The 25460-nt window shown below is 36.6% G+C and overlaps 1 protein-coding gene across 2 annotated transcripts in view; it reads left to right on the top strand.

The window, feature by feature from the left end:
- Positions 1-25460, top strand: part of GABRG2 (gamma-aminobutyric acid type A receptor subunit gamma2) — a 121405-nt gene that overhangs the window by 14567 nt on the left and 81378 nt on the right. For both annotated transcript variants that reach the window (XM_030841217.2, XM_030841216.2), the window contains exons 2-6: positions 14126-14277; positions 15977-16044; positions 18326-18546; positions 20801-20883; positions 23468-23605. In XM_030841217.2, the coding sequence (XP_030697077.1) occupies positions 14126-14277; positions 15977-16044; positions 18326-18546; positions 20801-20883; positions 23468-23605 (662 nt within the window). The remainder of the gene's footprint in view (positions 1-14125; positions 14278-15976; positions 16045-18325; positions 18547-20800; positions 20884-23467; positions 23606-25460) is intronic.

Here is a 25460-nt window from a genome sequence, read left to right on the forward strand (position 1 = left end):
TTTGGCACTGTACTAGGGACTGGAGATAAAACAGGAAGAAATACAGACATCTTAATCCTCTTAGACATTGCAGTCTAGGGACAGGCAGATAGTAAACAAACAAATTTCAAATTGTGGTAAATGTTGAATAACTAAAAGGTGTGCTATGATGGAGAAAAGAAAAAATTGTTTTAGATAGAATACTCAGGAAAGGCCACTCTGAGTAATGGATAAGAAGTTGAGATTATAAGAGTATTAAAAAAATTCAGCCATGAAAAGATTGAAGGGAAGACCTCTCTCATTATAGGTAACAGCAGATTGCAAGGGCCCTGAATGGAGAAAAAACTTGGTGTGGTTTAGGAACTAAAATTAGCCCACATGGCTGGAGGACAGTGATCATGGATGAAAAAGTCAGGATATAGGATTTGGGAGTCAGAAAGCTGCTTCCTGTGGTACAACTTTGAGGCCATAGTGAATATTTTGAATTCTGGGAAATACTTCATATAATACCATCAGTTTTATTCTTTTTTTTTTTTTTTTTGCGGTACGCGGGCCTCTCACTGTTGTGGCCTCTCCCGTTGCGGAGCACAGGCTCCGGACGTGCAAGCCCAGCGGCCATGGCTCACGGGCCCAGCCGCTCCACGGCATGTGGGATCTTCCCAGACCGGGGCACGAACCCACGTCCCTTGCATCGGCAGGTGGACTCTCAACCACTGCGCCACCAGGGAAGCCCAATCAGAAGTTTCTTAATGGTTATGAGATCTGCTTTGATATTACTTGTGATCATGTACCTGAGGATATTGGAAAGAGTGGAAAGAATAATGATAGGGAAGATGCAGGGAGAAGCATGGATTCTGTGGGAGCTCCTTTTTTAATTTGTGCAATAGGTTTGCAGTCTCTTGAAAAAGGTAAAAATATACTACTGAGAAAAGACAGTAAGTTGTTATTCCCTTAAGGTATTTTCTTTGTAATATGAATTCTTTATCATTTAAAGCATTTAAGCTATCGTGTGACAGGGATCTAAATTTGCAAAAATATGAATGACACAAACTGACCTTTTTTCTATTATACAAACTTTTAGTTTTTTTATGAAACCAGCATGCTGATTTAAAACACCCTTAAACTTCGGGTGAAGTTAAGATGATTTCAAAATCCATTGGGATTTTTTTTTTTTACATTGTTCCAGAATTCTAAGAACAAAAGTAATTTTGGACTTTCTAAAATACATCCATAGAATACTTACTTATGCTCACTGCCAGCACAGAACTTTTTAAAAAACATCTACCATATTTTCATAGGAAAAAAAAGTAATAATTCCAAGTGCTGAGAATGGTGTTTAGCTCATAGGAGATATCTGTGAATAATCACAAGTGAGTGAATAAATACACAACTTCTATGATCTGGAGTATTCATAATTCTTAGTTATGTAAATTTATGTAGAGATAAAGATGGACTATTGATATAATGAAGGTAGAGGGAATGAGGAGGAAGAAAAATGAGAGCAACAAAACTGAAACAGAAGACTTGATTTACTTTTTCAAGTGATTGATAACACACTGACTTACAGAAAATGTTTTATCCAGGAAGAGTCAAATAATGAAAACTTAAGAATAATCTTCTAAAAGTGGCCACACCACAGGAACAAATGTCAAATTTGTATGACTTGAACTTAAAGACTACAGCATGATCTTCTAGAAAAGAAACAAGGGAAAAGAAAAGAAAAAATGTAGAGAAAGAAAAATTCCCAGAATCATGGTCACTCAGATGGACACATATTGATAAAATTCCTACATGAAAATGAAAATACAGTCAGCCACCTGACCAAATTTGTTCCATAGTTTCAAACATCTATATTTTAGCAAAATCAGGATATTTCATTTCTTGCTATGATAGAACAGACTATAGTGATATGAATTTTCAATACATCTAAAGTTCACTTGAGTTTGATACACTTGAATATACATCTGAATAAATGTTGATATTGCATGCAATATAATCAGGCTTCATTTTTATAAACTGGCTCTCGATGACCTTTATACTAAATTTGGAACAGTTTGACCTCTTGTTCATGGACTATGAGAAAATACACATTTGTTCTCTTACCTACCTGTTGCTCCCTTGTAAATAAGTGGACAATTTTGCATGTTTATATATATTACCTTCTATTTTGCTCGAAGAGGAATGAAAAGTTTTATAATTTCCCCAAAACATTTTATGCTCTAGAGAAAAATATTAGTCTTACCATAGAAGTTGAGTTTTGGAACTGATTACAGAGGCATGCTGATAGAAATAACCTTCATTCATATCAAGTTGGAGGTGCTGGCAAACAGATTAGTCACGTTCTACCGTGTGACAATGTTTTTCTTATTGCCTTGTGCTGTTAATAAGTGTTGCATTTTTTTCTAGCTATTCAGATATTTGTTTGTCTCTCCAAATAGATGAGAGGTGTTTTGATATCAGCATTGTACTTTGCACATCTTTCCATCTGCAACTGTACTTGAACAAAAGAGTCTCATATACAGGCTGATTAACTGAAGGAATGAGGAATCTAGATTCACAAGGCATTGTTCCCCAGATTCAACCACCTTCATGATTTTTGCCACATCTAAGTGACACTTGGTTATTTTTTTACTTAATATTTTTCATAAACCAATGTCTTTTTTTTAAAATTAATTAGTTTTTTTGGCCGTGCCATGCAGCATGTGTGGGCTGGGATCTTAGGGATCTTAGTTCCCTGGCCAGGGATCGAACCCATGACCCCTGCAGTGGAAGCATGGAGTAGTCTTCACCACTGGACTGCCAGGGAAGTCCCAGCCAATGTCTTTTAAATCTAATTATTTTATTTAATAAACTTAAAAGTAATTAAGCCCAGAAAATCAGTTTCATTTTTCATAACAGAAGAAAACTGCAAAGTAAATACAGTGAAGCCAGAACAATGTTATCAAGTTTCAGTTATACATTATTGTCTACCAGAGGTGCTAAGTTTGTTGTTGTTCTTTAGAAAGTAGGTTAGCGAATTGGAGAACATGGTTGTAACTAAGACTTTGTCTTTAATATGATTGGATGAGCGGAAAGAAAATTTAAAAGAGAAAAACTTTCTAATTATGAATTTCAATGTGTTTTAATGCTATGCATATGTGACACTTAAAATTGTCTTGGGTACTAGCATCAGGTGTCCCAGACTTTGGGAAGCACTGATAGGAAGTTATCTTAATAGGACATAGGCTCTTAATTGCAAATGATGCTAATTTGAATTTCCAGTATACCTTGAAACACTATAGTAAGTGACATTTATTTGACTCACTTGAGAGCAGTTACCAACGTGCTATTTATTCAGAAAAGAAAGTTCAAGCAACTGAGTCATGTTTTCTTGCAGTAACTCTTCATCCTGGCTACACCTTAGATTTAGCTGAATATCAATGGCTTGGTCTAATCCTAGTCTAATTAAATTAGTAACTTAAGAGGTAAGCCTTCAGCACTGGAATTTTTTTTTTTTTGTGGTACGCGGGCCTCTCACGTGGGATCCTCCCGGACCGGGGCACGAACCCGTGTCCCCTGCATCGGCAGGCGGACTCTCGATCACTGCGCCGCCAGGGAAGCCCTGGTATTATTATTATTATTTTTTAAAAGCCCTCTAGGTAATTTTAACATGCAGCCAGGGTAAGAACAACTGGTCTGTATCCAGCATCAGACATTCAGTGTGTGCTGGACATTGTACATTCTTAGTGAATGATAGTAATCATATAAATGAAGAAATTCAAAGTATTTCCTTTTTGAACTATTTCTCGATGGTAAATAATTATATTCTTCTCTGACAGTAGCTTTATGTTTTGCATATCTTCTGTGGTTAAAATTGGTCTTGGATGTCAATAGTCAGAAAGTAGCAAGAGGGCTTCCCTGATGGCTTAGTGGTTAAGAATCCATCTGCCAATGCAGGAGACACAGGTTTGAGTCCTGGTCCGGAAAGATCCCACATGCCGCGGAGCAGCTAAGCCCGTGCGCCACAGCTACAGAGCCTGCGCTCTAGAGCCCACGAGCCAGAACTACTGAGCCCATGTGCCACAACTACTGAAGCCCGTGCACCTAGAGCCCATGAAGGCAACAAAAAAAGCCACCACAATGAGAGGCCTGTGCATTGCAACAAAGTGTAGCCCTGCTCGCCGCAACTAGAGAAAGCCAGCACTCAGCACCGAAGACCCAACACAGCCATAAATAAATAAGTAGATAGATAGATAGATAGTAAGATATGCAAACTTCATTTGTGTTTCTAGAGTGAGAGAGAGCAGCCCCAAAAGCTGTGCTGGCTAGTTTGTCACCATGTTGTAATAGTTCAACAACAATGCAAGTACAGTATCTAAGTTCTGTTATCTTGTAGAAAAAAAAATTACTGCATGAGACCAACATACTTGGGGCCCCAATTCAGGTAACTGCCTTCTAAAAATTCTACTTGGGTGTACAGTGTACAAGATAAGTTGTCTCAGTTTCCCCAGGATAATTCAGATTTTGAAGCCATGTACACTTTACCACTTCCTACCTGTGGCAGAGTGTACACAAGCAAAAAATTGAGAATATTATTTTTCCTTCTAGTGTATTTTTCATTTCAGTTATTGTAGTCTTCATCTCTGTCTGTTCTGCATATTTTCTAACTCTGTTAAAAGCTAACTTCCCGCTCTATGCATCCATTCTCTTCCTGAGTTCTTTGATCATCTTTTTTTTTTTTTTCTTTAGATACCTGCTCCTTTTAATCACAAAATAACACAGTTCTCAGTTTCGTTTCTGCTTTGTTCAATTCCAACTGTAGCCTTTTTAACAAAACATTTTCCTATTAACTGTAAAAAATACAACCAAGCTTGTGCTTATTAAATATACATGTATATAAAAAACATACAAAAAGTACAAGATTGATTACGTTAGGAAACTTTTACAGTGTTAACAATCCTGTTTTTCCCTAAATCTTTAGTAAAGGGCCAAAGGTCAAATCTCTCTGTGCACAAAAACTCAATGTGACTGAACTCCTGAATTCAGTATCTAGGCATGCTGTGCACAGAATTAACTTTAATATGTAGTCCTTAAAAGGAGAAAAAAAAAAGTAACCAAAACACACCACAGGACAAAAAGTTCTTCTTAAATCAAATTCTGTTTGAATTCAGCAAAATAATTTCTATAAAATAAAACAAAAATATTTAAATAGAATAGGGTGGACTGTATCTATTTGAAGGGGTATTTGGTTTTTAGACAGGTTGAGAATTGGTAACTTGAATGTGTGTAATTTTTTGGAACCTGTCTTTGATCATCTTTAGATCATTACTCTGAACACTTTCTCAGGTAGACTGCCTATCTCCACTTCGCTTCTTCTTCTGGGGTTTTGTCTTATTCCTTCATCTGGAATATGTTCCTCTGATGTCTCATTTTGTCTAAGCTGCTATTTGCATTTTTATGTCTGTGGTAGATTAGTTATGTTTCTGTAGGAGGCGTCCTATGAGTCCTAGCAGTACACTCCCCTCTCAGCACCCAAACTATACGCTCTGGTGGTTCCCCCTAAGAGGGCTGCTTCGGTCCTTCTCCTGTGGCAGGCTGACTATGTGGGCTGTCTTGTAGGCTTGGTTGGTCCCTAGTCTGGTTGGTTGCCAGGCCCTGCCTTGCGTGGATGCTGCCGGCTGCTGTTTAGTGGGGCCTGGTCATGTGGTGGCTGATTGAGGAACCCTAGGGGGCCACAGGGCTAGTGCTGGCTCACTGGTAGGCAGAGTCAGGGTGTCAGAGATTCTGGGGCCATTGCCTACCCACTGGCAGGTGAAGCCAGGTCCTGGGGTTAGTGCTGGACTTCTGGCAGGCAGAGCTGGTTCCTGGAATCTGGCTGCAGGGCCCAGGGGTCCCAGAGCTCATTTCAGATCTTTGGTAGTAGGTGCGGTTTCTGACACACACCGCTGGGGTGTCCTGAAGGTTGCGTTGGCCTGCTAGTGGGCAGAGCCAGGGCCCAGCTGGTCCCAGGGTAGGGTCTGAACTGTATTGTAGGATCATAATTTTCGTACTTCTGGTGTCTGCCCCCTGGCAGGTAAGGTTGATCTAGAGGCTTGTGCAGGCTTCCTGGCAGGAGGTGCCAGTGCCTGCCCACTGGTGGGTAGAGCTGGGTCTTGGCCCTCTAGTGACCTGTGCCCATGTCTAGCGGGCGTGTCTAGAGGTGGATGTGGGCTCTTTAGTCTTTAGGTAGCCTGTCTGCCACTGGTGGGGCTGTGTTCCCACCCAGTTAGTTGTTTGGCCTGAGGCGTTACAGCACTGGCACTTATAGGTTCCTGGGTAGGGCCAGGTCTTGGTGCCAATGAGCTGTGGCAGCTGCTGTGTTCCCCAATACATCTGATGTCAGTGTCTATGTCCCCAGGGTGAGCCACAGCACCCCCTTCCCCCCAGGAGACTTTCCAAGACCAGCAGGTTAGGTCTGGCCCACAGTGCTCTCAAATTACTGCTTTTGTCCTGGGTCCCAGTGTGCATCAGGTTTAGCGTGCACCTTTAAGAGTAAAGTCTCTGTTTCCTCCAGTCTTGTGGGGCTCCTGCAAAGCCCTGCTGGCTTTCAAAGCCAAATGCTCCAGGGGCTCATCTTCCAGCTACCAGACCCCTGGGCTGGGGAGCCTGACGTGGGGCTCAGAACTCTCACTTCTGTGGAAGAACCTCTGCAATATAATTTTTCTCCAACTAGGGGATATATGATTTGATTGTATTGCGAGTCCTCCCCCCGACCTGTCTCATTGTGGTTCCTTCTTTATGTCTTTAGTTGGAGAAGGTCTTTTCTGGTAGGTTCCAGTCTTTTTCATCGATGGTTGTTCTGCAGATAGTTATGATTTTGGTGTGCTCGTGAGAGGAGGTGAGCCCAGGGTATTTCTACTCTGCCATCTTGGCCGCTCTCTGAGATTATTATTTTTTATCATTTTGTAAATTATCGCATAAAAGTGCTTTATAAGTAAAGGAATAAATTAAGAATGTGTCAGTTTAACAATCATTATTGTCATTACCAAAATGTATTATTATTTATGACATAAGAATTCCTGTATCCATTGATATGTCTTTCTTACCACAATTTAGCAACAACACTTTTATTTTTATTCTGACAGCCATAGACAGTTAACATGACTTTAGAATTGCTTTCTTGGGTTAACCTTGGCCTTATTTCCTTTTTAACCTCCCTAAATATCAATATTTTCAATATATGTTATTTGAGTTTTCATATGCAAGGAATCAATAGCATTTAATGACGAGAGTGATGACAATTGCTGGATGGCATTTTATATAGGCAGTTCATTTTAATATTACCTATAACTGTGACATACGCACATTTGTAAAGAGTGAGTTTTACCAAGTTAATTTTCACAAATATTGAACCTTTAAAAATAATCTATACTCTCACTGATTCATTCAGTATTTTGAAAAAGTATTCATTGGGTGTTTTGTCAAGCACCAGACACTTGCAAAGTTTTGGGAAACAACACTGTTGAAGACAGATATTTCTTGTTGAAGACAGATATTTCTTGCCTATTATTTTGCTATTAACATTCAAGTCTAAACCAAAATTTTAAACACTCTTTTTGTTGTTATTGTGAAATAAAATGTATACAAAGTACGTAAGTACATAAATACGGACCAGTGCATCGTCATTAATTGAAATAAAAACCCATGTTACCACCCACCCTTTCTGGAAATAAATATTGCCAACACCCCAGAAGACATCCTCAACTCCCTGCTGATTTCTATCTACTTTCTTCTCCCTCAAAGTAATCACTGTTCTGACTTTGACCTCCATAGTTGAATTTTACCTGATACTAAATTTTATACAAACAGAAACACAGCGTATGTGTGTGTGTCTTGGGTGTATGTGTTGCATCTTTTGCTCAAATGCTTATTTTTCAGATTTATGTTGCTGCACGTAGTGGTAGTTCACTAGTTGGTATTGTTGTATAGTGTTTCATTATGTAAATATGCCATAATTTATTTATTCATTCTACTATTGATTTAGGTTATATAGATTTGTATTACCAATAATGCAACTGTGAACATTCTTGTACACGTCTTGGGGTAGATGTGTGCGTGCATTTCTTTTCGGAATAAATCTAGGGATGCACTTGCTGGTTAACAGGATACACAGGTGTTCATCATTAGAATATAATGCCAAAATGTTTTCCTTCCAGCAGTGTATGAATGCTAGCCACTCCACATTCTCCCACTTTTATTTATGAGTGAGTTAAAACAAATACACAACAACAGCAACAGCAAATGCAGTGAGGGCACTAACTGTAGGAAAATGGACTTCAATGATATGCCTAGAACATGACCTGATATTTTTTTTCCTATTTACACCCTCTGTTCCTAGTGACTGCTGTGGTTCTCTTCTCCACATTTTCCCTCCTGTGAATATCCCAGTTTTCATTTGCTCTCTGTGAAGTCCACATGCTTTTGGGGATGTCGATTTCATCTTTGACACTAGTGGTAGGATATATAATTATACTAAAATAATGAACAGAGTCCCACCCTCTAGCTATAGACATGGCTTCATATGTATGAATTCATATGTATTCAGGCCAGTGATTCACAAAATGAGACCCTCTGGGGACTTTTAGAAAAGTAAATTGGAAGAGTTTATCTCTGTTTTCATGGATATAAACAAGGAAGCATAGAGGTAAGGAGTCGTTGCTAGCATCTTGTGACTGTACATTCAAGCCATCTTTGGGTTGAGGGTGATAGCATGGTGGACAGAAGGGTGAGACAGAAAGAGTCTGAGGTTTTTTTTTTTTTTTTTTGCTGTACGTGGGCCTCTCACTGTTGTGGTCTCTCCCGCTGCGGAGCACAGGCTCCGGACTGGCAGGCCCAACGGCCATGGCTCACGGGCCCAGCCGCTCCGCGGCATGTGGGATCCTCGCGGAACAGGGCACGAACCCGCGTCCCCTGCATCGGCAGGCGGACTCTCAACCACTGCGCCACCAGGGAAGCCCAAGAGTCTGAGTTTTTAAATACATAGTTGAGAAGCTGAATCAAAGCACCATGAGGCTTATCCTACATTAAGCTTTAAAGTTATATATCCCTCCCAATTTAGTTTGAATGTTTTGATACTTGCAAAAAAAATTCATCTTAGCTAATAAACCCCCAGAGAAATTGATTTGATACGGGTCATTGGCGATTGCTAATAAACCGTTTGCATTTCATACATAGGAATATATAATCTGATAATTGACTCAGTCAAATAAACACACTTACCAACAGCTGTTGACCTAATTATCAAAAAATTGAACGAGGGGGCTTCCCTGGTGGCGCAGTGGTTGGGAGTCCGCCTGCCGATGTAGGGGACACGGGTTCGTGCCCCAGTCTGGGAGGATCCCTCGTGCCGCGGGGCGGCTGGGCCTGTGGGCCGTGGCCACTGGGCCTGCGCGTCTGGAGCCTGTGCTCCGCAATGGGAGAGGCTGGAACAGTGAGAGGCCCGCGTAACGCAAAAAAAAAAAAAAAAAAAAAAAAAAATTGAACGAGGTGTGAGCTAAGGGGATCATTGTAGGCAGAATAATTCACCCAGAATCGATAGTTAGAATTTACCCCCCCTGCCCTCTACCCTCTGTGCATGTACACACTGACATACTCACCTGTGTGTAGAGCACCCTTCCCAACAAGTTCTGCACAGGTTCTTACATGTCCTTAATAGGGGATAATAGAATCCCATAGGCCACTAAAGGCTGTGTATGAAAGAGTAACTTGTGCCCCAGTGCTCCTACTCACTGAACCACAGTGTTTCTCAGGAATCCCTGGTCCTCCAGGACAGTACAGAGGAAGTCTCCTCCTCCCATGATCAGATTGTAAGTCCCCTGTGCCCTCCGAGGATATATACTCACCTAGCATAGCTGTTCCTATACTTTATACAAAAGTCCACCTTGTGCTGTGCCTGGAAGACATTCTTTGAAATGAACTAGCTTATGCCTTACCCTTGCAGTGTGCATTGCTTTCCAAGTCATGAAAGAGTTTAAGTGAGGCAGCTGAACACATCCATTAAGTTAAATTACAAGCTCTGCTTCTATTCCTCAGTGTGGGGAGATCAAATCATTGGTATCTGCAGTGGCAAGTTTATGAAATTTGAATGTTATTAACTTTGTGCTGAAGGTGCCTTACTTTTATTGAACTCAGGCATAAACTAATTTATTGTCCTAAGGGAAAATGAGCTTGAGCAGCCATTTGGTTTAGATGATCTTATTTTTTTGATGAATGTACAGTCACAGATTCTTTTGTCCCATTTCTTTTTTCAAAGCCTAGCAGCATAATGGTTAAACATTTTGGTTTTGGCAAACTAAAATGACTATTGGTAAATATCATCGTTTTTCTTCATTTGCGAAGTGGAAATAATTGTAGGAATATCAGTGTTTTAAAGATTAAGTGGGAGAATGTATGTGAAGTCCTTAAAGTTATCTGTAGAACATGGTAAATATTTAACAATAGCCGTTGTTGGTAATATTATTTATCTTAGGAAAAGTAGTTAGCAAAAAAAAAAAAGATTCTTTTCACAAATTTTAATTGTAAATTCCATGCATTCATGGAATTTATAGTTTAGTAATGGAAACAAACAATAAGCAAGTCAGTAAACATACATTGTAACAAATGCTATGAATCAGTCAAAGGACTGGCTAGAACATATAAAGGGTCAGGTGGGTGACAAAGGTAGATAGAACAGGAATGACCTCTACTCCTATTCAGAAGGTGATTCTTGTGTTGAAAATTGAAAACTTAGAAGGAATAAGCCATGCCCAATATTGGTTTAGGAGTTGGAGAGAAGAAAAGATGGTAGGCAGAGAAAGAAAAATATATATTCTGTGTTTATGATACCAAACACCAATGGATTTGAAGATACCCAAATGAAAAGACAAATGTTTTTGTTTCTCACCCAGATGTTTGTTGTTTTACTACCCTAGGAGAGTACAGTGACTAGATTTTTCTTCCTACAAAACTCATAGCTTATTGAATCCGTGAAAATATGAAATACCTGGATTAAAATTGTATAAACTGCATGATTAATCTTCACAGTGACAAATATCCAAAATATGTACCAAAATTCAAGTAAAATCTTCTAATTGTGAGCAACCTCTCACTGTACATCTCTTCAGTATTTGTTTGTTTTTAAAAGCTTCTTTATTCTTAAATAAAATTGATTTTTGTTTCTGATTATAAACATGAACTCATTACATGTTTGTAATCATGCATAAATTCAAATCATGCATAAAAATGTAAAGATGAAAATTAAAAATCTAATTTACAACAGAGAGATTCAGAGTCAGAAGAACTAAAGTAGGAAATTAGTTGCAGCTTGCCAGCGCCTTAGTTGTGGCATGTGGGCTCCTTAGTTGTGACATGCAAACTCTTAGTTGCAGCAAGCATGTGGGATCTAGTTCCCTGACCAGGGATCAAACCCGGGTCCCCTGCACTGGGAGCATGGAGTCTTATTCACTGCACCAACAGGGAAGTCCCAGAAGTATCCCTTTTCTTTTCACTTAATGTATTTTCCCTCCTGGTCTGCCAGAAAATAGTAATAATGGTAACATGGCACCATCACACCTGGATTATTTATTTGTTAGTATGAGGAAGTGCAATGAACAAGCATACCAAACTGTTTAATATATATTCCCTTTCCTTGAAGAAACTTTAATAGGATGCTTTTATCGAGGGAAGGGGGAAGGGGAAGGACAGAGACGGAGAGAAAGGAAGGAAGAAGTTGAGATTTTTTTGAAAAGGCACTTTTGCCTGAACAAATTAAATAGCGATAAAATTTCATAATGATGACATCCAACATCCAGTGGGCCAACTACGTTCTTTTCTCAATGAGTTGTCAGGGGGATTTGAAAATTCCTTTGTCAGATAACTTTTTTTTTCTTCTTAAACTAGTAAGATTTAGGTCATAGGATTAGAACTCTATTACACAGAGTTCATCAGTGCTCCAGAGAAATGATGAATTGATTACTTGCTTACTAAGTTGATTCATGCCAGTCTGGCAGTTTGTGGGAGTGAATCTAATTATCAGTCTCTTACTTTCATTAATAGGTTGGAGCAAGCTAACTTCTCAAAGGAGGAAGAAGCAGTAAGATTTAGGTCATAGGATTAGAACTCTATTACACAGAGTTCATCAGTGCTCTAGAGAAATAATGAATTGAGGCTTAAGAGGAATTTTCGTATCAGACAACTGCTCTCTGCCTGCATTGAAGTAATTCTCTTTGAGAGGTGGTTGAAGCTTTGTCCAGCCCATCATACATACCCTCTAGGGGTGCTCTATGAAATTCAAATTTTGTTTAAAGTTCTTATGTTAACTGAAGTGCAAGATATAAGACTGGCTATGTCAGGTTTTATGCAAATGTGTGATTCAGTTTTTATGTTTCCTATTCATAAAGCTTTAAAGGAATAAAAAGATTACTTGCTTACTAAGTTGATTCATGCCAGTGATTACTTTTAAAATTTCATCTCCCATCCTCATTGTCAAACCAGATTAATCACATAATCAGCTTTCTCCTACCATAATTAGTCATCTATCTATTTATCTATACATATACATATGTTATATATGTATATATTTATCTATCTTGACAAATGAGTATAATTGAGTGTAATATATGGTTTGAGAATATGATACATGTTCGGGGTACTGTGGCAGTGATTTGATTTCTGACAAGATTCTTTCTTACCATATCTTCAAGAAAATAAACTGAAGATGAGAAATGGGATGAGAAACTTTATTTTGTATTTTTTTATTTCACCATAAGCAACAAAAGTAACCAGTATTTACTGAATATTGATAAAAATTAAAATGGCAGCTTTTGCAAGGTTTTACATTGCCCCTAGATCTGGCAAATAAAATCATTTTGTTTGTGGAGGGGAGGAGGATGGAGTTTGGGGCAGGGGAGAAGCAAACTATAGGAATTCCAGTATCCTTCCAAAATCAGCCTTCGTTTCTGGTCCCATTGTGGCTTTTCTGACAGGTTTTGGCATAGAAAACTGAATCATAGATTATTATGTCACTTTTTGATTATTCAAAATAGGTCATTTCACTTCTATCATTGTACTACATTAACCATTAGTGTGAGTTTCTAGCTCAGGAGCTTTTGCTGTAATAAAGAGTGGTTTAAAGTCTACAGTTACATCTTTCTTCATAGTACCAGGTTCTTAACAATCAAAGATAAATGAACCGCCCTTGCTTTCAGTGCAAGTGAGGGGAAAAAAAAAAAAAAAAAACACGTACACACACCCTGGAGGAAGGAAAGGCAGCAAGACTGAGCCTCTCCTTGGTAGTTCAGTTGAGGGGGGAGAGACTTGTCTGGCAGTTTGTGGGAGTGAATCTAATTACCAGTCTCTTACTTTCATTAATAGGTTGGAGCAAGTTAACTTCTCAAAGGAGGAAGAAGTAGACATTATGCCTGAACTCCTAGACTACATTATGATCATTTAAGCATTGCTTTCACAAAAACAGTTGTGGTCTTTTTTTTTTTTCATGATTCAGGCCAGAGTTGTTGTTTTTTTTTAATGTTGAGCCTTCTTTTAATTTATTTATTTTTATTTTTGGCTGTGTTGGGTCTTCGTTTCTGTGCGAGTGCTTTCTCTAGTTGTGGCAAGCGGGGGCCACTCTTCATCGCGGTGGACGGGCCTCTCTTGTTGCAGAGCACAGGCTCCAGATGCGCAGGCTCAGTAGATGTGGCTCACGGGCCTAGTTGCTCCGCGGCATGTGGGATCTTCCCAGACCAGGGCTCGAACCCGTGTCCCCTGCATTAGTAGGCAGATTCCCAACCACTGCGCCACCAGGGAAGCCCGTGTTTGTTTGTTTTTTTATAAGTCCTTTGTAAAGTTGGGCAGGTGGACAGGAAGAACATCAACTATGGGAAAGGCAAAAGTAACTGGTAAAACATGGTATACTTATAGATGGGAGGACAGAGCATTCTGGAAAACTGAAGAGTATACTTTAATAGGTTTTAATCTACATCTTTGAAATTTAATTAGCTAGACTAACCCTCAGCTGAGAATCTTCACTGTAATCCAGTGTAACGCATTCCTGTCATCCTGTTTCATTTCTCCTTTCCTACCAGTGGTCTGTGAGTAAAATTCAACTTGGATGGAGTCTGTATGTTTCTTGACCAATATTTTGTTTTCTTAGCCTCACTAGCCAAAAATCTGATGATGACTATGAAGATTATGCTTCTAACAAAACATGGGTCTTGACTCCAAAGGTTCCGGAGGGTGATGTCACTGTCATCTTAAACAACCTCCTGGAAGGATATGATAATAAACTTCGACCTGATATAGGAGGTATGTTAGAACCTTTTGTGATGTGTGTTAGATAAAAGCAAGTCTACTACATGAGGAGAAAGCATCAGCCCATTTCAATAACCAGAAGGATATAAATGATACTTTTACTAAATACTGTAAAAATAAAGAATGTATAAACAGCATTCAGATCTGGGGGTAGACAGGGCACTGATAAGTTCAAAATGAAGAAAGATGATTTTCAAGTTAGCTTGAGAGATAGAAATTTAAATTTTCCTAGACATCTCAGACAAAGACTATAGAAGAAAAGTGACAACTTCTTTTTGAAGAAACATCAAAAACAAACAAGCACATACTACTATATATAAAATAGATAACTAATAAGAACCTACTATATAGCATAGGGAACTCAGTAATCTGTAATGAACTACATGGGAATAGAATCTAAAAACGAGTGGATATATGTATATGTGTAACTGATTCACTTTGCTGTACACCTGAAACTAACACAACATTGTAAATCAACTATACTCCAATAAAAACTAATTTAAAAAAAAGAAAGAAAGGACATACTGCTTATCTATAGCTGTGTAACAGACAACCACAGAATTTCAGTGGTATACAGTAATAAGCATTTATTTAGCACTTTGCTGGGGGTGGTCTAATCTAAGCTCAGCCAGGTTGGAGCTGCTCATTTAAGAAAGCTGTACTCTCATTCCACTCCTGGGACCAGCAGACTAGCTAGAAGTATCCTTCTCATGACAATAGCAAAGAACAAGAGAGAAAATAGAAACTCATAAGGCTTAATGTTTTCGTCCATATATTATTGGCCAGTGCAAGTCAGATGGTCAGGCTCAAAGTTCAGAGGCAGAGAAGTAGCCTCACTGATGTGAAGGCAAGGGTACAGATGCAGGGAGGAGTGAAGAATCCAATCCGTCACAGAGACTTACAGCATGGCACTTCAAGGAAAATGGATAAAGATGAGAGAAATGTACTTGTTGAATTGAAGCCCAGAATGAATGGTATTATGAATCCTCGTTCATTAAATGTTAAATGAAAATGGAGCATATTCATTAGGCCATGGATGTAGTACTACATGATTTTTAATATCAGTCCTCTTTGACGAATAGGTGGTGTGTATTGGGTTTCCATATGGTTTCCTCATATTATTTGATGAGTCACAGAATTCTTTAAATCATTGAGGAAGATTGATTTTGTATTGGCTAGAGGTGAATGAGGATAAAGTGGTCATAAAAGGAATCAACAGGGAGGAATGTTTCAAAAACAATTCATAATACTTGTTGCTTTTTATGCCTCCATGTTTCTAATGCATATTAATTTCTAGATCACTAAGTAGCTATTTTTTTCTATATGGGCCCAGTCAAGTTAGAATGCCCAAATCAATTCTAGAACTTAAAGGAAAAATAATAAAATTCAGGATATCTGAGAGATGGATGAAGAAAATCTGAGCAGTGTTTTCTTATGTATTCATTTTTATCTAGTCTTAAAAAGATAATCAGTTTCAAAACTCTGCTATGCTTTGTTATTGTATTTATGTGCTTAAGATACTTCTTTGAAAATAAATAGCTAAATGTAGCAAATTAGTCATTAGCAACAAGTTAGCTGTGAATAAATCACTTCTAATGTAGCAAAATAAATAAATCTTTCTAGAATAACAAGGACTAAGCATTAAAATATTATGCTTCTCCATATGCACATATTTCTATGGTTCTCTTTACAGTGAAACCAACATTAATTCACACAGACATGTATGTGAATAGCATTGGTCCAGTGAATGCTATCAATATGGTAAGTTTCTAATTGTTTGTCTATTTTATTAACATATTAGAGAGGAAATGTGGTAACACGGAAATAGCAAGGGCTATACCAACAAAAAAATTTGGAAGGGAGAGAGAATCTTTCAGATCCTTTTTTCTCCCTTGTAATATAAAGATAATTATTTTAAATGATTTGTTACAAAAATTAAATGTGATAATATGTATAAAATTACCTTGGGTAAATGCTATAATCTTAAAATTCAACACTCACTGCTTATTTGGTAGGTCCTGCTTACTACAAAATAAAATATAGTGCTTTACTACTTTTTAGAATATTCAAGGTGTGAAGAGATCATAGTTTGCTTCAAATCAGAGTTGTTTCTCAGAAGAAATAGTGCATTAGATTTAACAATAAATGTAACTTTGTTCTTTTATAAAGCTTTCTATCCAAATCTGAAATAAGAAATTAGATTGGAGCCTATATAGAATAGAGTAGAACATAACATAATATAACATAACATAACGTAACATAACATAGTGATACTGTAACTTTAAAATAGTGTTTGCCAAGCAAGCAATAAGGACGCTCTGCTGAGTCAGAGAGATGAAAAGCATTTATTGCTTTCAACTGGGCTGATTAAAAAAAAGTATACCACCACCTGCATACTCCATACAAGTAAGTTTGCTTGTTTAACTATTAAACAAATGCTAACATGTTACTTCTTTACAACTAAAATTCTGATGTAAGTTGTAAATATCTAAGAAGAATCAGCTATATATGTAGTTTATTTAAACACAGAACTTACAGTTTTGGGAATACTAGTGCCCAGAACTACTGTCCCAGGATCACAGTTTATGAAATGCTGGTTTAAAGAATTTTAAACCTTTTGTTTGTGTGTGTGTGTTTGCCAAAATGTGGATCAGAAATTATTGAGTTACTCTACCTATTGCCACATCACTGATTAGTTGATAAAGAATTTCATAGAAGAAGTTCCCCTCTCATTACTTGTGGACTGCAAATATGCAATTAACCAGTAAACAAAGTGGTATGACTTACTCCAGTGACAATGTAGTGAATTACAGTGAGATACAGGGGCAGGAGTGCAAGGATATAATCCAGAACAATGCAAATTAGTCAAAGGAAGAAAATTATAGTCTCATCCTGATTTTTTGTATTCTTCATCGTACATGGTGGTGGGTTGAGGGGATTAGACTAGGAAATGTGAATGACTCCCATCCCCCAACTCTCATATTCTAAGAACACTGGAGGTCATGTTCTAAGAACACCAAGGGTTTGTTCTTTAATTTTCTCATTTACAGACATGGTTAAAATAGAATTATAAAATCATGCTAAATAATATCTAAATATGATAGGCAAATTAGATCTTGGGTGTTATGATTCCAGGACTAATTCACGTCACACTTTCTTTTCTTTGATTAAAGTTGCCACTTTAGTGATATATACGTACATGAGGGTATAATTATTACAGAGTCACTTGTCATCATAGCACTTTTTAAATATGTTCTGTGATAGAGATTAGTACAGTAGTAAAGATTGTCTTTTAATTGGTGCATTTCCTCTTGTTTATAAAAAGAAGACAACAACTGTAATAGTAAAAACTAAAAATAGTTACCTTACTTTGGATGTTTGCTGTCTGCCAGACAGGGCACAAAGTGCTTTTTGTGTATAGTGTGTTCCCCTTTTCTATCTTCATACTGCCTAACAAGATAGATTCTCTAGGATCCTCACTTAATTGTGAGGTGAGGCAGCTTAGCTTCCAGAGCTCTGGTTTAGAACTGTTTTGAGAACGGTTCTGGACTTTCTTTTACTCTGTAGCAGTGGTTTTTGAACCTGAGTAACTGATCTCCTCAAGAGACAATTGGCAATGTCTGGAGATATTATTAGTTGTCACAACTTGGGGGTGGGGTTTGTTTTTGGCACTACTGGCACCTTAGTAGGTAGACGCTAGGAATGGTAGTAAACATCCTAAATTACACAAGACAGCCCCTGTGACAAAGAATTAGCTGGCCCAAAATAACATGAGAAACTGCTCCATAAATACCTAATGCAAACAACTGTGTCAGGGCTATGATCTTTTACCAGAATTCACTTAGGTCTATTTTTTCATAATGTATTGTCTACAAAAGATGGGTGAGTCTCCTTAGCCAAGCTTTCTTTTGGACGATTCAAAGCCAAAGTAGCTTTGCTTTGTTTTGGCAATGAGAACATATGTGATAAATACACACAAATGCTCTACAATACAATCCTACTATATAAAAGATGTTCCATTTCATCTTTTTCTTTAAAACAGGAATATACAATTGATATATTTTTTGCCCAAACGTGGTATGACAGACGTCTGAAATTTAACAGCACCATTAAAGTCCTCCGATTGAATAGCAACATGGTGGGGAAGATCTGGATTCCAGATACTTTCTTCAGAAATTCCAAAAAGGCCGATGCACACTGGATAACCACCCCCAATAGGATGCTGAGAATTTGGAATGATGGTCGAGTGCTCTACACTTTAAGGTATTCTTTTGGAAAAGGAAAGGAGTAATTGCTGGGAATAAAGCAAAGATCAATCATGTTCTCTTAAAACAGAACGAAAGATGTCAAGCCTAAATCAGGGTTGGCATGCTTGATCAAAATAGTACGTGATGATACAAAATTAGGTTTTTTTCTGTTATCAATGAACTTTTTCAAAGGACATAGGTATAACATTTTCTTTGACTGATGTGAGAACTCTGTTTTCTCACAGGGACATGAGCCTAATAAAAAGTAAGCACAGCAGATATTTAAATTATTTGTATATATTTTCAATAATAGTTATGAATAGTATGATTCTTCTAGGTCTTACTATCCAGGAACTTGTAGCTTCAAAATGGTTAATGTTAAATGCCTTTCTAACATATATTTTATGCCATAGGTAATATTCAAGATATAAAATATAATACTTTAAACTGGATCCAAAGCCTTTATCATCAGAGTTATATCAGTTACTAGAAAAAAGAGCCACAATTACAAAAGAAATTCATTGCATATATTTTGATTTCATCATGGGTTTTATTAAATTAGATGTAAGGTAATGACTGGAATTAGACTCTAGTGGAAATCAAATTTTGTCTGCTAAATAAGAACTCAGTCTAACTTTTGAAGTATTAAGTAAAGTCACGCTATCTCAAGTTCCTTTATCGTTCTCATAATACTATAGTCATTTTTCCACTTGTATTAACTTGCAGAGTCACTGTACAATATTAAATTATGGACCCCAGCTCAAAAATATCTCTCATAAGATTCATTCAAGATTTGAATGAGTTTGCCAATCTATATAGAGAGATGATTTTATTCTTATCTATAATGCTTATCTATAATAAGCATTATCTTATCTATAATGAGTTATGAATATGTTGTTTATATATAATGAGTTGTTTATCTATAATGAGTTATGAATATGTGTGTATACACATAGATATATATCTATGTACCTATCTGCAATCTACATTATCTTCAATTTTAACAATTCCAGTTTAATTTGGAGAAATGATACTAATAAAATATTTAATTATAATTTCACTTATGAATAAAACTAATCTTTTCTTTGGAAGAGCATATAATTACTGAGTGACAGTGATTAAAACCTCTAGCTTTGGAGACATAATCTTGGGTTCAAATCTCAACTATGCCACTAGATTTGTGACTTTGGACAAGTCCAAGTACAATAAAGCCATAATAACTCTTATTAAATGAGAGAAAAATTCACCTTACTCAGTGCCATGCAGACAATTAAGGGCTCAATGATTATTAATTATATCTTAAGATCAGTAATTGCTCTATTATACCATAGAAAAATAAAATCTCCCCAATTAAAATTTATTCTAAACTTTTAATATAAAATGTTTATAAAACAACTTTTATTACTTTAAGATTGATATCTGTAATTGTAAGAAATATAGCTAACAAATATGAAATTTAAAAAATCATCAACCCATCACCATTACAATTTAACAATATACTCATACTTCCCCAAAGGTGGTCAAAACATCTAGGACTCCTCTAAATTTTCTCCCTCCTAGAGTCCCAGGCTCTACTGGGAAAGAAAATCTGTATGTTTAGTAAGCACCTCAGATGCAAAATAATTGAGACTCATTGGCAAACATTTTTCTGATATGTCTGTGTATATGTGTTTAACATTTCTTGATTGCTATTAGATATTCTTCTACTCTTTAACATCCTATATAATGCCTTTATAGTGTTCCTTTGTAAGAATGCATAATACTCCATTGTGAAACATAGGTATTTTTAAACTCACATATAGTAATTTAAAGCTAACAGCTAACAAGTACTTATAAAGAGAAAGTTCTGCTTTAATTAGCAGATAAGATCTGAGAGTTATCTGCATTCATTTACATGCAAGCAGTGAATGAGTTTACGTTCTTAAAACAGTTTGTTCTATTCAGTAAGTTAAGTGCATTCACTGAGCAATCGCATGTGTGCGATTAATTTGCCAAAAAATTATGGGATGATAAATATTGAGTAAATGGAGTTGCAGGTCAACGAGATCCTATTGTTTAGTCTTTGAAAGTAAATGGACTACATTAAGTCTTAAACAATTTTCTCCTGGACTTGGTGAATTTCTTCAGTGAGGATCACCTTTTGTTATCAATAAGAATGTGTGACATACTCTCCAGGAATAAAAACAAATGGTCACTAGAAATTGTGCTAATGTACATTTTTTAAAACAGTCTAAAATCTTTCTATTCATGTTTCGTATCTTCCTGTTTAGGTTGACAATTGATGCTGAGTGCCAATTACAGTTGCACAATTTTCCAATGGATGAACACTCCTGCCCCTTGGAATTCTCCAGTTGTAAGTAATACTCATTCTATATTCTGCATGCCCTCTCACCACTTAGTCTTTCTGATTGCAGTATCAGTTAATTGGGAGACTTAAACAGAATGCAAAATTGCATTAAGCAGTGTTGTTGACTTTGAAGATTTTGACAATCTCTTTCGTCATAAAAAAGGATCTATTTTATCAGGAATTACGAATAGATTTCATTGAGGCATAAACTTTTAATAAACTGGCAGTTGTTTCCTGGAGCCCTTTGTTGAGAAGGATTGTAAAGCTTGTCCTGGCCTCAGTAGAAAGAGGTAAATGTGCATTATACATCTCCACTCCCTCCGCGGGTCCAGAAGAGAGTAGCAGTACATTTGCTAGTTGTTTTCTCCCTTTACATATCAGGACACACAGAGATCCAACAATGTTGTTTGTTCATTCCAGTTTTGATATATCTATAAAGATAACAAAATTGAAAATTACCTCTTCCACCTGGAGTTCTAGTAATACCTAAAACTAGTTATCTACCGGTGAGCAAAAGGCTGATTTTTGGTGTCATGTGGGTGCAATTCAAATCCCAACTCCATCACTAAAGACTTGAGCAAATTACTAAATCTCTCAATGAGTTCATGACACAGGTGCCCAATAGAAATTATAAGACCTGCCTCACCTCAATATTGTTTTGTTGATATATGTAAAATGGTTGGTACACTACCTCACACATAATAAGATTTAATCAAAAGCTCTATTATTTTATTAATTATTATTATCATCAGATAATAGACTATAGCAAGAAGAGCATGATGATTCTAATACAAATTAAGCTTTAGTAACCTTCGCAGATGTTTTCTGTCTGAATCGAAAAGAAGCCTCAGTTTCCCCTACGTTTGCCTCACTATTTGTTCTGCATTTGTGTTAGATTGCTCACCTCCTTCTTATTTTTGGACTGTCAATTGTGCATATTGGGTAGAATGAAAAACTGGCTATGAGTTTTAAGTTTTTAATATAGGTATAATTTCCCAGCCAGGGAGTGATGGAGACTCCTAAGAACCAACTAAATCATAATAACAATACTTTCAAAAAAAAAAAAGAAAGAAAGAAAAAAGATGAGAAAACCAATCACCTGTTTTCAATAAACATCATTTCCAGAGAGAACCGAAGGAAAACTTCACTGTATATTATATATATTGAGAAAAATTTCCATTATAAATCTTATTTCATATGTTCTACTTCATCCAAGAATAGAATATTTTTTATTGAAAACTTACCTAAGGTTTAGGAGATTGGATTTCTTTTCTTTTAATTTCCCAACTGGGACTACTCCTCTACTGAGTCAGCTAAACCTTAAGAAATAGTGATTTCTATGCCATCAGATTCCTGATTGACAATTGTCTTCTGAACCCAAAATCAACTTAATATTACTTATTGCTATTAAAACAATTCAATCACCAACATGTTCTCCATAGGAAGTTCCTTAATATTATCATTCGTATTCTCAGTTTTTGCCACATCCAGCCCTACCAGCGTGCTACCACCACTCAATAGCAATCTGGGGATTCGGCTTTCTTTTTTCTTTCTTCTTATTAATAAAATATAGTGGACAAAGAGTTGGACCAAAAGAAAGGAAAAAAAGGAAACAAGGGATTTTATTCCAAGAAGTCAATCAGCCTCCATAATCAAAATTACCTTTCCGCAGCATTATTAGAAGACAAACAATTGAGAAGATTTCTAGTTTTATCATTTATCTATCTATCTTACTTGAGTTTATTCTGCAGCTTACTTATAAAATTATGTTTATGCATTCAGCAAATATATATTGACCATCAATTCCATGAAATAAGTATGATCGTCATTCCCATAAGTAAATGAATAATTTAGAAGAAACATTGAGAAAGCTTTCTAGGATATTATGGCTAGGAAAAGGTACTGATAATCATTATATTATCAGTGTAATATTTCTTTCATGAATGCTTTCTGTTGTTTTGGCTGAACATAACTGAGCTGTAAGGAATCTACATAGTTCTCATTGGTATCTTCCCCTCGGCATTTCTACTTACTGCTTTTAGTTGCAGATTTCTGTGTATATTAAAATGAAGCCTCAACAAATTGAGAGAGAGAATAATGTAAATAGTTGAGGTAATTTTTCCCAATCATCTTCTATTCCAAGGACATGCCCTGGGGAGGGATTTGAGTCTGCTCTTCTTCCATTATTTTCTGTTTTCTGCATGACTCTCAAAATCTTGCCCTGTTGACTCGGTTTCACCATAAACAATATCTTGCATATGTACTATATACTGGCTACTTTTTATATCTTACCCCAGACAATGTGAAGTATGTGTATAGTATATACAAAACCATGCATTGTATACCTTCTATGCAATTTAAGTGCTTTTCATGGGTAATTTTGACCTCATGGTTTTTAAATCTAATTTCCCATTAGGATATGGGAAATTGTATTGATTTTCCGTATGGTAATGCTCTTTAGTCCAAGATCCTCATCGAAGTCAAAACTGTCTCTCTTGGTATCTCCCTCAGTGTCTTGTTCATAGAAGGTGGTTGCCACATATGTTCATTTTTAATCATTTAAAATGTGTGCTTTCTTATTTCATGGCAGATGGCTATCCACGTGAAGAAATTGTCTATCAATGGAAGCGTAGTTCTGTTGAAGTGGGTGACACAAGATCTTGGAGGCTTTATCAATTTTCCTTTGTTGGACTGAGAAATACCACTGAAGTAGTGAAGACAACTTCTGGTAAGATGCACTTGAAAATAATTTTGAGTGACCCTTCCAGAGTTTGAATTCTGGTGTATATGATTTAGAAGCTTTCAACACTTGTCTAGAAATGATATTCAGAAAATTAAATGAAGTGTTTTCATTTATTAGAGAAAATTATAATTGGTATTCTAGTATAATACATAAATATAAATGGATTTTATCAATGTAAAGCAAATTAGATTCAAATTGGATAAGCAAATTATTTGCTTAATTCCCTTATGAAAAATAAGTAACAGTTATTAAAAAGAAGAAAATACTTAATAGGCATAATGTTTCTTTTAAGAAATATATTTCATATTTAAAGTATCACATGGAGAAGATTAACTTCTCAAAAATGCAGAAAAGTGACCAGAGTGGATATGACTAATTCCATGTTCAGTAATTAAATATTTTGAACTGGCTTCATCAGTGAATAAGGGACTGGGTTTTGGTGTCAGGCCTGGGTTCAAATCCCAACTCCATCATTTACCAGCTACATATTTTAAGAAATTACTGAATTTCTCAGGGGACCAGCTCTCACAGATAACCAATGTGGACAAAAGATCTGCCTCACAGTCATACTGTATGTATTTAAAAAAAAAAAAAGTAAAATGCTTAGAATGATACCTAACACTTAGCATTCAATAAGTAGTAGTGCCTAATAGTATTAGTTATAAATATCAAGTATGCATGGGACCTAATGTGGTCAGGACCTCAGTTTTTTTCAAGAGAAACTAAAAATCTATAGTATTTTTATATCAAATATCATAATTTTTAATGGTATTAATTGAAGGTGATTTAAAAAACTATGTGGGGTAAGTCAAACATATTTCCAGACCAGATCTGTCTCATGGGTGGCTATAGGTTAATACAAACCCTCTGCAATGCTGAGTGCGTATTTTTTTTTAATTTTTTAAAAAATTAATTAATTTATTTTTGGCTGTGTTGGGTCTTCATTTCTGTGCGAGGGCTTTCTCTAGTTGTGGCAAGCGGGGGCCGCTCCTCATTGCGGTGCGCAGGCCTCTCACTGTTGCGGCCTCTCTTGTTGCGGAGCACAGGCTCCAGATGCGCAGGCTCAGTAATTGTGGCTCACAGGCCTAATTGCTCCGCGGCATGTGGGATCTTCCCAGACCAGGGCTCGAACCCGTGTCCCCTGCATTGGCAGGCAGATTCTCAACCACTGCGCCACCAGGGGAGCCCCTGAGTATAGATTATATAGATTATTCCAGCTGCTCCTTTTTAAAGTTATGTGAATTTAAATGTCCTAATTTCAAATATAAACATTGTGTTCATAGCTTACCATATTAAGACATACTTTTTGTATTTGTTACCATGAATTAAGTTGTTTTCTATTGATTTATTCATGCATACCTGATTGTCTTCCTCCTGAAATTAATAGGGCATACTTTTGTGTTGACTAATTTAGAAAAAGGCCTTGGTCTGTTGTACAAGGAGAAACAAATTACAGACCTAGACAGAAATGGAAATTTAAGATTCTACCTTCATAAGCATCATCCTCTAAATCAAAAACCTAACATTGTTTTTGGCATTTGCAGATTTCTTCAAAAAAAAAAAATTCTTATGTTGCAAAAAGAATCTGAAATAAAATCAAAGAAATGCTCTAGTTTATTTTTTAAATGTGGCCTTATGTTCGCTTATTCATTGGAAATACTGACCATCAAGTACTAGAACAGTCTTTATTTTGGTCCCCAAAACAGATTCAGGACTGCCTTAGAACAGGTCTTCCATCTGTGAGACAGCACATGTAAAAATAACCTCTAAGTCTGTATGCTTCCAGAATAAGAAATTGGGCATTAAGTTCTGTTGTATATTCATATCTGTATAGTTATTA

This window comes from Globicephala melas, chromosome 3 (genome assembly GCF_963455315.2).
Source record: "Globicephala melas chromosome 3, mGloMel1.2, whole genome shotgun sequence".
NCBI lineage: Eukaryota > Metazoa > Chordata > Mammalia > Artiodactyla > Delphinidae > Globicephala > Globicephala melas.